Here is a 14,123-nt window from a genome sequence, read left to right on the forward strand (position 1 = left end):
AGCACATGACTCCTGATGGCACCGGGAGGAGATGAGGAGTTTCTGTGTCTTCAGAAGAGCCTCCTGTTCCTTTGGGGGATGTGATGGGTCAGGAGCAGGGGGGGACAAGACAACACACAGGTAGTCTAACATGAAATTAATTTCTCATCCAGCCTGTGTAATTTCCTCATGTGGCCATCCTGACCTACACACTGGCCGTGCTTGAGGTGGCTGAGACCAAGCTACGCTGAGGCCATCAGTATTTCATCCACCACGAACCCGAAGGGGCTGGGACCTGGGGAGCGGGCAACCAGCCTGACTTTGGCATATTTCACTGCTGAAACCCTTCTGCTCCCTGCTCATAACATTTGTTGAAACTACAACACAAGTGTCACTTTTCTTCCTGGCAACCTACTGTAGTCTTCTCAAAGCCTTGCAGGAGAATAAAGTTGCAAAAAGAGATGTGATTTTTTTTTCAGTTACCACTAGGCAAGCATCAGTGCACCATGGAAACAGAGGTGTGGCAAGAAGACAGCTCTGTGTTGAAGATGCTCGTTTCTCTTAGTGAGTAACTCATAATGAGAGCTGGGAAGGGCAGTGCTTTTCTCAGGCTGTTAGAGAAAAAAAGAAACACGTGAGTGAAATCCAGTCTGATTTTTTTTCCAATTGGGAAGAAAAAATGTCTCAAATTCAGTGAAAAAAAAAAAAAAAATCAATTCCAGACTCCTTTGACTTGCAAAGCTACTTATTCACTGCACATTCCCAGGCCCTAGTGACAAAGACTGAGCTTCCCCCTCGCTGCCTCTTTCGCTCCAGTCCAGCTTCTGACATCTTGAAGTGATCAGCAGCTACGGAAGGGCGCGTGTCGCTGGAGGCCCAGATTAAAGGGGAAAAGGAAAACATCCTAAAGCCGCTGCAGGAAGGCTCAGCATCTTCAGCGGTGCCTTCTGTGCAGCTCCAGCAGTGCTGCTTTTCCCCAGATTTTGAGTGCATTTACCAGGCACCCAGCATTGCTCAAGGACTTAGAGGAGACGAGGGGACGTGGAAGCACAGTCTGAGCCTGTCATTTGGGGTCAGCCTTTGCCGCACGTGTGCACTTTCCTCTGGCTCCGTTCCCTGTTGCTGCTGGCTCTGCGATTTTTGGGAACAAAGCACTGGAAGGGCCTCTGGCCTTTTTGGGCTGCAGAGTGAAAAGGACCCCTTGCATTGAGACGGCAGTATATAATACTAACAAGGGGGAGGAAGCAGGAACGATTTCTACAAAAAATGAAGGGAAAAAAATAAAAACACAGGCACATAAAGAGGATTTGATCAGCTCTTTAAAATCCCCTAATTTGGGTCATTCCATTACAGTAGCTTGGTTTCTGTTCAGTGCTGGTGTAAATTAGTCTCCAGCTCAGTAGGGTTTGTTGCAGTTCATTTGGGCACAGCATGACACGAAGAAGAGGCTGGTGTGTGGAGAGGGAGGAAAAATCAGGGAGAGGAGAAGCCAGAGGAGGAACTTTCACACCCTGGTCATGACAGAAAAGGTCTGCAAGCTGCTAGCATGAGCAGTGCTTCTCAGGAGAAGCACAGTCTGGCCTCTTTGGCTACTCTCAGGTCAGTGACAAGAAGCTTCCACCTTTCCCAATGTATTGCCATGCTCAGTCTCTTCCACAGTACCAGTCTTCAGCCTCTGCCACAGCAAATGCAGCAAGACGACTTCTTCCCAAGAGGAGCTTGGCTTTCAGGTCCTGACATCCCCATCTAGCTCTACACGCAAATAAATTCATGCATTTACTTATTGAGTGCTAGGTGTCAGCAAGGTTTTCATTTCCTTGCCTACATTTCAGTGGCAAATTCACCTTTTTTCAGGGGGCTGCATGCAAACAGGCTGTTTTCAGTCCCAAAGAACACATTTGGCCAGACTCACAAGCTCTCCCCAAACAGCATCTCCTGCTGCCTGGGCTTCAACCAGGGCTTGACCCTGAATACCTCCCAAAAATCAACTGACATCAAGAGGACTGAAATGATGGAAGAATCTTTAATTGATGGGAGACAGATCTTAGGTGAGGGAAACAAAGGCTGCCTGTCTTGTCTGCCTGAGTGTGGAGATCGTGAACCAGCCAAACCTGCTGTGCTTGCAGCTCTGTAGCTCCGCACAGGCCACGCTGGAGGGAGCACCCAGCTCTCCCCAGCCCGAAGGAGGAGGGCAGAGCGAGTGCCTGGGGCACCACACAGGTATCAGCAGCTCCTGAATCACACTTTCAGCTGTGGGTTTCCAACACAAAGGTAGTCCTACCTACCCGTCATTCAGGCCCTGTCACTGAGCAGGGGCCAGGGCTCTCTGAGCCCACATTTTCCACACGCATGCATGCAGAGTCCTGTTGGTGAGCACAGAGATACCTATCTGTATCGTCACAGGCTTCTCCCACCTTTACAAGAAGTTATAATCCCCTTCTGATAGCATCAGCAGCTCTGCAGGTATTCTCAGCCTTCTCTTCGCAGCATCTCAGAGAGCTCTTCCCGTACTCTCAAAAAGTTGTGTCACCACACTTGACCCTTCAGCTTTTTGTGTTTTATTTCTTTCCAGTTTTCCTTCAGAGCAGTGACATTGTTTCTTTGCAAGACTATTTGAAGACTTGGGAGTCAATGTAATATATAGGAAATGAGCTTGTTTAGCAGAAATGACACTCAGGAATTGGGCTGCAGGATGTTATCTGCTGAGATTTCCCCCCCTCCCCTTTTGCCATTTCTGTATTTTCATTTTGTTAAATCTCGTTTCCTATATTTCTGCTTTCTCTTCACGCATATTTTTCTTCCTATTTGCAAGTTCTCCTGATTTTTTAAATATCAAACTCTGTTTTCAGATCAAGACAGGTGTCCCATTTGAGTTAAATGTTACATCCCCGCCATCGGATACAGCCATCAAACAATTTGCAAAGAAAAGTGAGCCTGTTGTGGTGCTACTAAAATACCTTTTTTCTTATGAGGTTTTCTTCGGGCACACTGTACACTCTGTCTTTCACTTGGCACATTCTGTCCCTTGGCTCAGCTGTTTCTTCCTAGGACAATTCTCATGGTCTGTAGGTTATTTTGCAAAAGCAGAAAGCTGTCTCCCAAGGCTGGACAATAGCTAGAACTTCCTTACTCCTGAGCCCTGGACACTTTTTGTTGCCCACAAAATTGCTGTTTGCATTTCACCATCTTATTTGTGTAAATACTTCAGTTTGTCTTCATATGGAAATTTGGTCCCTGGCTCTGTAGAGCCAGGCTACCATTTCTTTCAGTTGTCTTCCTGACAGAAAACTGCAGTAAGTACTCTGCACCTCAGCGAGTTCTTACTTCTCCAAAGCCCAGCTTTCCCCAGCCATTTGCTTCCCATTTCTTAGAAAACGATAATGCTTATTGTCATGGCTTGATTCCCCCAAACCACATGTTGAACCATGGTTTCAAACAAGTTTTTGATGCTTCTATTGTCTCTCCCTCTTTTGATTTCCCATATGAAACTGATATCTTTAAAATAAATCATCCTTTTCAGAATGCACTAGCTTTCCAGTTCCCACCAGGGTGCTTCATACATTTCTTGTTCTTTGATGATTGTCTGTCAACACCTATGAGCACACCTACGAAAAAGTTACTGTACCCCCATCAATCTTCCTCCCACTTCCCTTTGTGTTTCCACAGGTTCTAAAAAATAAATAAATAAATAAAATAAAAATCTGGTATGCTACTTATATGCGAACAGAGAAAGTATGCCACTGCAGCAGTGGTGATATGCTGAAAGCTAGTAATTGACTGTGAGCTGTAGCAACACCCTCTTGTTTAGGTGAGCAATTATAAAGGTGAGAGGTGAAGAAAGCTCACAGCACAGTGTACAAATGCTTGAAAATACCACAAGATAAGCTTGCTCACTGCAGACACATCCACAGAGTACAGATGGCTGTGTGTGCCAGAGCGCCCACAAGATGGGTGCTGCTGACTTCATCAGGAAGGCTTGTTTTTAAGGGAATAAAAATAAGCTGATTGTCCCTCCAGATTCTGGAAGCTGAGTACCTCCCAGAGCAGTATTTCTGCATGTTTTGCTGTGACACCATAACCGAGGGAAAACAGCAGATGCTGGAAGCCAAGCAGCTAGTTACACATGGATGACATTTAATTATTCAGAAATGCACGTCAGCTCATCATTCCTTTAGCAAAATCTGGCTGGTCTCATCAGAAAAACCAGTCTAATTCCCTGACACCTAGTGCTGGTAGTCAGAGATGCAGCTACAGGAGTTTTAGCACCCTCAGCCTTTGGGAGCGTTGCGGGCTGTCTGCAGTGGGCGATACAACCTTTCAGTACTTGAGACAAGAGAACAACCACCTCAGGCACCCACCACCAGTCTCAGGAGCTGGGGTAAGCTGGTGGAGCCCAGGTTTACAACAAGTTATGCTAATCCCTATCACACAAGTACCTGAAATGTTGTCAAGAGGAACTGTACAACACACCAATAAATGACTGCAGAGTAACAGAGCACTAGTAGGCCCTGCCAGTCCTAGTTAATAGTTTAAGGTATATTACATTTTCTAAGTGCCCTGTCTGCCTTCGGAAAGTGGCTTCCCATAAAGTTGCAGAATCCGCAGGGTGGGGCTGTCAAAATGAAAGTGACATGAAATGCACAGACTGAGTGCTCTCCATTTCATCACACTTCGTAGGAAAAGGTCTGAAAGCACCATTGAGGGGAGAGAAGAAAATAGAAGAACACCTTAACTAGCATATGTTGGGCAGAGTGAAAGTTATTTCAGGCATCTGTTCCACCCGTGTGTAGGGTGTAGGGGCATTTACCACGGAGCAGGCCCCTGGAGAGCTTGCAGAAGTGGAGAAGAAGCAAAGCAAGTTGGTTCTAAGGGGTGATCCAGCTCCAGCTTTGAGACAGGCCCCTTGGGATGTGGCACAGAGACAGGCACGCAGGGGGCTGAGGTGGCAGGGGAAAGACCCAAATCCTTCTGCCCAGCTGTGAGTGCTGAGCACTCACAGACTATGGCACCAACTTTCCTACCTGAATAATTTTGTGTAGGAACACAGGATATAATGATAGAATACCCTGAGTTGGAAGGGACTCACAAGGATCAAGTTCAACTCCACAGGACCAACCAAAACATCAATAATAATAATAATAATAAAAAGACAAAAATCAGTATGCATATATTCCATTGTATGCGTGCGTCCTTGAGTGCTAGGAGTAGACCTGCTCACTTGCAAATTAAAGTGGTGATTTCTCTAAAACTGCCAGCCTCGATGAGCTGGTGTGAGGAGAACCCACAAAAACAAGGGTAAGCGATGCAATAACCCACAGCAGTATCACACTTCTCCCTGAAGGAACCCAGGCTCGAGATCGGCCTTGCCTCCTACGAGGAGCGGCTGAGGGAGCTGGGCTTGTTCAGCCTGGAGAAGAGGAGGCTCAGGGGCGACCTTATCGCCGTCTACAAGTACCTTAAAGGAGGCTGTAGTGAGGTGGGGGTTGGCCTGTTCTCCCACGTGCCTGGTGACAGGACGAGGGGGAATGGGCTTAAATTGCACCAGGGGAGTTTTAGGTTGGCTGTTAGGAAGAACTTCTTTATGGAGAGGGTTGTTAGGCACTGGAACAGGCTGCCCAGGGTGGTGGTGGAGTCACCATCCCTAGAAGTCTTCAAAAGACGTTTAGATGTAGAGCTCAGTGATATGGTTTAGTGGTGACTGTTAGTGTTAGGTCAGAGGTTGGACTTGATCTTGAGGTCTCTTCACACAGAATCACAGAATTCCAACCTAGAAATTCTGTGATTCTGTGATTCAATCCACGCCCCAGAGGCTCTGCACCACGGATCGGGGTGCCTGTACCCCCCAGAGGCCACTTTGAACGGGATCCCCTGGGGCTGTGCTCACCGTCACCCCTCAGCGGGCGGCGAGCTCCCCTTTCCCCGCCCTTCCCGCCCGCCCGCCATTTTGCGTCCCGCCGGCCCCCGCGCGCGCGGCGCGGAGCAGGGCGGGAGCCGCAAGATGGCCGCGCCCGTGTGAGAGCCGCCGCCGGCGCCCCCCCCACCCCCCCCTCAGCCTCTCCCCGCCGCCCGTGCTCCGCCGGCGGGGCCCCGGGGCCTCAGCTGCGCGGCCCGGAAATAATGAGGATATCGGGGCCCCATGTCGGACCAGTGTGAAGAGAGGGCGACGATGATCGCGGCCGGCGACCTGCAGGAGTTCGCCCCCCGGGGCCGCGAGCACTGCCGGCGCCACCCCAGCGCCCTCACCCTGCAGCTGAGGCGGCTGCAGCCCGCCTCCGAGCTCTGCTCCTCCGACGGGGCGGCCGGCCTCGTGGGGTCCCTCCGCGAGGTCACCATCCACGAGCGGCAGCGGGTACGGCTGCCAACGGGCGGCAATTGCTGTCGAATTGGTGAATTCCGAGGTTAAATCGCCCCCCGGGGGGCCCCGCTCTCCGCCTGCTGCCCACGGTGCTGTTAACAGCAGGGGTGGGCCGCGGGAAGGCGCCTGAAGTGCGAAGCAAAGCCCTCTGGTCCCCCCCGTGCTTTCCAAAAAAAACCCTGCTTCCTTGGGCCCACATCGAGCTGACAGAATGAGCGCTGGGAAACTGCCACCCGCTGGGGTCCCTCCTTAGCCTGTCGCCCTGCGATGCCTTGGAACTTTTCCTAAAAATTATTATTATTTTTTTTTTTTTAGGAAAGCTGGCAGTTGAGGAAGGGTGCCAGCGATGTTGGGGAAGAAGTGGACTACGACGAAGAGCTGTACGTGGCCAGCAATATGGTCATCTGGAGCAAAGGAAGTAAAAACCAAGCGTCTACCGTGTATAAAGCTTTCACTGTTGACAGCCCTGTCCTACAGGTACGAAAACGTGGGAAAACGGCGACTGAATGAACGCACGTTAGCTAAATACCTGCTGGCCACCTTGAATAGTACTTCAGTGCTTTGAGGTGGAATTGTGTTAGTAAATACGTACAGATGAGATTCAATAGTAACATCAGATTGTTCTTCAGACATAACTCCGCTGTATTTGGTTTCAGGCCTTGTGGTGTGACTTTACCATAGCCCCGGAAAAATCTGAAAAAGCTGATGGTAAGTTTTATGCTTATTGTAACACCAAACAAATACTTTGAGTTCAGTTCTCAGCATGAGATGTTACTCATCAGGAACTGCTGTATGAAGACTGCTACCCTGCCCCTTGAGTTTATGCTTTGTGTGTAGTGAATGTCTAAGGAAAGAGAGAATTTTAATGTTTTTTGTTTGTTCTGCAGTTTCGGGCAGTGATGAAATAGTAGAGAAATGCATCTGCATATTGCAGAACTCATGTATAAATGTGCATAGCATAGAGGGAAAGGATTACATTGCTGCTTTACCCTTTCAGGTAAGTGCTTCACCTTTTTTTTCATAAACGGGCTTGTCATCTGTTTGCACACTGTACCGTGGTGGGGAGGCGTGCGTAAAGCACTGCTGTTGGTGGCTGCCTGAAATCTTCATTCTGGTGGGTGAACCAAAGCTGCTGAGTGTGGTGATTTTGTTAGGGCGTTGGAACACTTCTGGGAGTGTGGTGGTGTAACCAGTTATAAGAAGTGGGACAGTACGGGAGCGCCAGCTTGGTAGTCAGAGAACCTGTGCTTACTGACGTTACCCTCGTCTCAAGAAAAGGCCTAAGCATCTCCGTTTGCTATAATGAGATATCCAAACTTGAAACATAATTGATGCAGTAAATACTTGATACCTTTGTCATGACTATATCTATAATTTGTTATAGGTTGCAAATGTCTGGCCAACAAAATTTGGTTTGTTATTTGAGCGTAGTAGTTCTTCACATGAAGTACCTCCGAGTCCACCCAGGTATGTGATGAGTGGATTTTGATTGTTTTGCTACAGACTGTTTGTTAATTTAATACCGGGATATAAGAGTTGAAGAGCAATAATGAAAGGATCTGTGTGTTCATCACAGGGACAGGTGAAATGGGAACTCATGGGAAGGGGCTGTATGTCGAGCCATAACCTCCTCTGCTACTGTGTTGTCTTTACTTGGGAGTGGTGATCCTGAGAACAGGATTTGGGAAGCAAGTAGAGTATTACTAACCTCATTTTATTAAGGTTTGTCCTGGGAATTGGTTTCAGTCTGTGATAGCCAATGGGGAGATTCACTGGGAGAATTGTCACTGAGAGTTTTTTTCTCAGCTGCAACATGCTTTGAATGTGTGGAGCATCCAGCCCTGTATTTGTAGACCATGTGCTTGGTAGCTTGACACACAGCTGAAGAGAAGAGTAAGGAGTTGGTAGGCTTGAATGTATCTGCAGCTTGTATATATTTACAGCCTGAATGTGCCTGTTTGCTCTCTCTTGGTCTTTATGTATACATTCCAGGTACTTGTGATTGTCTCGTTCTTGTTAAAATTGAGGCTAGAAATAGAGGTCTGGAAAAGACTCAAGAGAAGAATCTGGAAAAGAAAATGTTTCCATGAGCTAACTGCAATGGATGTTCTGTTTTAATTTTGGTATAAGCTTAAATGTAAGCTCAGATAAAGAGCCCACTTAATGTGCTGCTGCAGTGTGCTCTCACCACCCTGCCAGTGGGGACAGTGAAATGTCTTTATCCACTTACAAGTGGAGTTAGGCAGTGAGTTAGGGGATTTGTTCCATTGAATCTGAACCCTTGATAAGGTCTTAGGTCTTCCAGCCTGCTCTTGCATGTTTTACGTCTGGTGGCTGGCCTTGGCCAGCCATCTGCACTGGACCCCTTTGGGATTACTGGATTACTACAGGATGAAGTTGTCCCTGTCGCAGGCTTTTCTGTTCTCTGGTACTTTGCAAAAATCACGGTTGATCCTACATAATCTGGCCTTCCATGAAAAGTTTTACTGCCATCACAGACGGTTGGCACTACTGCTGCTCTGTGGTGGATACAGATTACCTGATGGCTGTCTGCTGGTCTGGAACCTGGGTGGGGAGTTGTGGAACTCAGACTCAGCTGAAGAGTTTGGGTTAAGAGTTTTCTCCTCCTTGTAACTACCCTGGTACCAGCTCTGTTCAGTCAAGCCAACTAAAGTTTGTCGTGTGGCCACCAGGTGGGGTCATTCTCAAGTGCTCTGAGAAAATGCAAAAACCTAGACATCGTTTTTGGTAGACCAGCCTTTGTCTGACTCTGCTCAATTAACCAGAAGAGCTTACATTAATGGGATATACGTCTCTGCTGTTAGCTTTCGGGCTCAGATTTGTTAAGGTCTGAAGAGTTGTTTTGGGATTGCAGCAATTATGCTTGTTAGCATTTGTTTTTTGAACATGATTTGTTTCGTTTCTTTCTAGAGAACCTTTGCCCACCATGTTCAGCATGCTACATCCATTAGATGAGATAACACCTCTTGTCTGTAAATCTGGAGGTAAGTTTAGATCTTGATGTCAAATGCTTAATGTATCACTCAAGCGTTTTCTGTTTTACAAAATTGGCAAATAATCACTCGTTCAAGAATTCAGGATTGGGTTGTTTTAGCTGCTTCATGAACAGGGAAACTGTTCAAGAAAGAAGCCCAGACTGCAGGGAAAAAATAAAAGAGTATGAAAAATGCTAACCTTGTAAATGATAACACGGCTGTGGAAATAATGTTTTCATCTTAATTGAAGTTAACTACTTCTTTAGCAGGTGTGTTTGGCTCTGCTAGAGTGCAGTATGTTGCTGATTACACCATGAGGATCGTGTTCCTCAGTGCTGAACCTTCCATTGTGATGACCTATGATACCATACAGAGTTTACATACTGTTTGGGCTCTTCGTAGAGTAAAGCCAGAGGTACAGTTTTATTACTGACTAAATACTGTTACAAAATTTGTGTGTGTGTTTACATGCCATTATGGCCGTGCCGGTTAGAAATGGCTGATTATTTATTTATGCCAAAAAAATAGGGTGACATTAAAAAAAAAAAATCTTTCATGTTTTTGACTGTACCACAGTCATGGAGATCACATGATAGCGATGGCAATGTGCTACACTGTGCTTATCATGATGTTCCTTCCATTGTACCAGAAGGTTTGGACTGTGCTCAAACTGTTGTTTTCCATAAGAAAAGTGACAGCTTACTGCCTGAAAACCATGGGAGTAGTTATGGTGACTGGAAGGGAGAAAGCATGGTTGGAAGGAATAATTTTTAGGCTAAGTACCTAAATAGGCATATGTTTTTAACATCTAACTGATTAGATAAGCTGTTTGAGTATCATCCTGGCTGTTACTGCCCATGTGTGATTTGAACATAGAGAGCTCTTTTCTCTCCCAGGAGCAGAACACGGTGCTGAAGTTCTCGGAGCAGATGGGCACACCACAGCATGTGGCCACCAGCAGCTCTTTGACTGCTCATCTCAGGAGCCTTTCAAAAGGAGACTCGCCTGTGGCCTCACCTTTCCAAAACTACTCATCTATCCACAGCCAGAGCAGATCAGTGTCATCACCCAGCATGCAGTCCCGCTCGCCGTCCATCTCCAACATGGCTGCTTTGAGGTGGGTGCTGAACATAACGTGTAAACAGGTGATACCAAAGGAATATGAGTGACAGAACAGGCAGCGCATCTGGTATTGTTGTCTCTCTGCCCTTACAAGTGTGTCTGCCTAAGGTGTACGTGCCTTCTCTGTTACACCGTCTGAAAGCCCCCTTGGAATGCTCTCGTGACATTTATGTGCTATTACCTCTGTAGCACAGGAGGGTAATTGGTGTGCAGGAGACAAAGAGACTTTTCTGTCATCACACAGCAAGTCTGTGGTGGAGTTAAAAGACCTGGAGACAGTTTCCGAGTCCCAGAAGTGTTTTCAGTTTCTAAAGAAAGCCATATTTAGAGGGAACAGGTTGAGATATATTTTTACATACTGGACCACACACAGTAAAATGTTGGTTTTCTTACTTTTGAAGTTTCATTTATTGGATTTTGACAGAGATGACTGGAAGTGAATGGAGAATTGTTTTCATATGACAATGTATTGCTAAAGGAAGCCAATGCTGCTCTATCTGCTGTTTCAGGAGGATTTTGTTTTTAAAGTCTCAATGCATGAGCTTCCTGGCTTAACAGGGATTCTCTATCTGGTTTTGTAAATTCACTTTTCAGTAGTGTTTTATGTCTTTGCTTGCAGCCGCTCTCATTCCCCTGCCCTGGGAGTACATTCGTTCTCAGGAGTTCAGAGGTTCAACTTTTCCAGCAATACTCAGTCACCGAGGAGGCACAGTATTATACATTCTCCAAACAGCACTTCCAGTGATTCCTTTCTTATAACAGAAACCGAACCAATCGTTCCTGAGCTATGTATAGATCATCTGTGGACAGAAACCATCACAAACATGAGGTTAAGTGCTTTTGCTGGAATGTGAGATTTCCAGTGGGGGCTGGGGAAGGGAAGTAAAATGACAGCTTATTTTCCATGTGTGCTCTTTTCCAAATAGCACCGATTTAAAAAAGGTGCATGGACCTGTGCTTCCTAATTTTTCGGAAAAGTGATGCTCACTAAGTGCCTAGATCTCTTGAACAGGGAGTTGGGCCCTTGGAATGGATTTCTTTGTTGTGTTACTCGTAGTTCTCTGAACTGGGTAGTGCTTTCATGAGATCTCTCAGGCAAAGCAGGTTCAAATCTGACCATTGATTTAGGTGTCCGGTTTTGTTTGTTTTTGTTGTTGTTTTGTAAAACTCTTTAGGGGGAATATCTCTTGCCCTGTTACCATCAAAAAGGACAAAACACACCATAAAACCTAAGATTGAATGGGAGAGCAAAGCCAAATATCATGTGCTCTGCATGCCAAAAAGTAGGGAATGTGAAGACTGGAGTGCTAGAAAATTAATTTCTAGTGGAAGGACTGAAACTGAGACTAGCACATTCTTAGCGACTTGATGCACTGCTAATTGAAGTCCAATGAGTCCCTACAGTCTGTGGCCATTGTGTTTTCTTAATTAAATTTTTTATAGTAAACCTAACACTATGCTGATCATTGTGTCTCGTTTGCAGAGAGAAGAATTCCCAAGCATCAAAAGTGTTTATTACTACTGACCTTTGTGGGCAGAAGTTCTTGTGCTTTTTAGTGGAATCCCAGCTCCAGCTGCGGTGAGCATTCCTGTCTTGGGGACAGGTGAAAAAAGGGGAACACTCTAAAAATTACTAGCCAGATATGGGTTTTAATGTACTTACTCCTTCAACTAGTGGAAACTGTTACGACAAAACGAAGTATATCACTGTCTCTCATATGACTTGTTTTTAACCAGATTGGCATATATTGTTCAGGCTATTTAAAGGAAACTGAAATTGTAAGAGTATGTTTGCTGTACTTTGAGTGGTATTCTTATTTATCCTCAACTTTACCCAGTAGAATTACATTGGGGATTTCAATTAGAGTAGGAGAGTAAAAGTAAAATGATAGCAGGGCAAAACAAGCAAAGGAAGGAGGAAGTAACCAAGTATACCGCAGTATAGCTAACCGTACCATGTAACACAACTTGAATTTTTTGTCTTCTTTCTGTAACAGCAGATAGGACAGTCCTTTTACGTTTCCTGTTGTTTTCTCAAATCTCTAGGTGTGTAAAGTTTCAAGAGAGCAACGATAAGTCACAGCTGATCTTTGGCTCTGTTACCAATATTCAAGCAAAGGATGCAGCTCCAGTGGAGGTATGTATCTTTGTATAAACTGTCAGCTGTTCAGTGTCCTGCTTTGTCACTTGTGTCATCCAGTTGTAATATTTTACTTAAATACAAGAAGCTGAATGTGGTGTTTGATTCTTGCAGGGCATTGATACACTGCTGGTTCTGGAAGGCAGTGGCAATCTAGTGCTTTATTCCGGAGTGGTTCGGGTAAGTAACAGTGTTTTCTGTTCCCAAACAAATGTTTGAATCTTTCGTTACAAACTAGGCTGCGCAGAGGAATCTTGGCTTTACATACCATTTTAAGCTAGTGCAGACTGCCTCTGATTTGAGACTTGATTGAGAAAGTGCCTGTGCTTATGTACCAAGTGTAGTTTCTGTGCAGTGCTGGGAAGATGGTTCTGAAGAATGACTGGCTCCTTGTGGTACAACTAAATAACCTCTTAAGCATTTTTTTTTTTTTTTTTACAATAGTAAAATGCAAAAGTAATGCAATTCTTTCAAACAAAGAGAATGTCAAGAATATGGAAAGCAAGAATTTTTCCTAAACTAAACTAAAACTTCTGAAACTCCTATGTAGGATGCTGGACAGTTTTAGATGTCAAATCATTCTGCTTTACGGAGGGTTGTTGTTAGGATGGATGGAATTCATTCAAAATAATTAAAACACTTTTTTAATTGTATAGAGATGCACTATGCTCTTTCAATGTATGCAGAGGATTTGGACACAGGGGTCTGCACATAAAGATGTGTGTGTGTGTGTGTGTAGTAAGTATACTGAGGAAAAAACCACTCTGAAAGTATAGCTTTCCTAATTAAACTGCTTAAAACATTTGGTAGAAATAGACCTGTAAGCAGTAGTGTACAATACTGACCATATATGGTAGTTTTTTCAGTGTATCATGATCTGAAGAAAGGCTTAAAACTGATGACAGCTTTTTAATTTTCAGAGGCTTTAGGTCAAGTACACATCCAGTTTTCTTAAAACTTTTCCTTTAAGATGTTAAAATTTGAAAAGATCCATATACCTAAGAAAGCTCATGGAAGCATAGGTGTGAAATCCAACTGTTTATTTTCCTATATATTGTTCATAAAAGGTGGGGAAGGTTTTTATTCCTGGACTGCCTGCTCCATCCCTGACAATGTCCAACCAAATGCCTCGGCCGAGCACTCCATTGGATAGTGTCAGCACTCCATCCAAGCCTTTGAATAAACATCTGGGGCCCCTAGAAGAGGTAAGAAGAAACAAAATCCTGCCTTGAAAAGGTTTTAGTTGTAACAGCTTTGGCATAATTTATCAAGTAACTGGATACTTTTTTTTTGCTAGAATGTATTCTGTGAATATAAATTGCATATGTATTCCATTACTTGTACCCAGACAGATTTATTGAAAATGCAGTGGGAATGGTATTTTATGCTGATATCTTCTATTTGGGAGTGGTCTTTATTCAAAAATGAGTAGTTCTACATAAAAGCTTCCTTGTGACCATTTTAGCATGTAAAGACAAACTTTACAATCACTGAGATGTATCTGTTTCTAAATTACAAGGCATCTGAAGGC

At 45.0% G+C, this 14,123-nt stretch overlaps 1 protein-coding gene across 4 annotated transcripts in view; it reads left to right on the top strand.

Annotated features, from left to right (window-relative positions):
• The first annotated feature begins 6,010 nt into the window (after nucleotides 1–6,010).
• ANAPC1 (anaphase promoting complex subunit 1) overlaps nucleotides 6,011–14,123 on the top strand; it is a 35,708-nt gene continuing 27,595 nt past the window's right edge. For 2 of the 4 annotated variants that reach the window (XM_072035071.1, XM_072035073.1), the window contains exons 1-13: nucleotides 6,011–6,328; nucleotides 6,650–6,811; nucleotides 6,991–7,042; nucleotides 7,222–7,331; nucleotides 7,719–7,801; nucleotides 9,266–9,339; nucleotides 9,597–9,745; nucleotides 10,227–10,447; nucleotides 11,072–11,281; nucleotides 11,936–12,031; nucleotides 12,499–12,589; nucleotides 12,707–12,772; nucleotides 13,660–13,797. In XM_072035071.1, coding sequence (XP_071891172.1) covers nucleotides 6,116–6,328; nucleotides 6,650–6,811; nucleotides 6,991–7,042; nucleotides 7,222–7,331; nucleotides 7,719–7,801; nucleotides 9,266–9,339; nucleotides 9,597–9,745; nucleotides 10,227–10,447; nucleotides 11,072–11,281; nucleotides 11,936–12,031; nucleotides 12,499–12,589; nucleotides 12,707–12,772; nucleotides 13,660–13,797 — 1,665 coding nt within the window. In that variant the 5' untranslated portion in view covers nucleotides 6,011–6,115. The remainder of the gene's footprint in view (nucleotides 6,329–6,649; nucleotides 6,812–6,990; nucleotides 7,043–7,221; nucleotides 7,332–7,718; nucleotides 7,802–9,265; nucleotides 9,340–9,596; nucleotides 9,746–10,226; nucleotides 10,448–11,071; nucleotides 11,282–11,935; nucleotides 12,032–12,498; nucleotides 12,590–12,706; nucleotides 12,773–13,659; nucleotides 13,798–14,123) is intronic. The other 2 variants (XM_072035072.1, XM_027453191.3) reach the window with 1 other exon arrangement.

This window comes from Anas platyrhynchos, chromosome 3, assembly GCF_047663525.1.
Source record: "Anas platyrhynchos isolate ZD024472 breed Pekin duck chromosome 3, IASCAAS_PekinDuck_T2T, whole genome shotgun sequence".
NCBI lineage: Eukaryota > Metazoa > Chordata > Aves > Anseriformes > Anatidae > Anas > Anas platyrhynchos.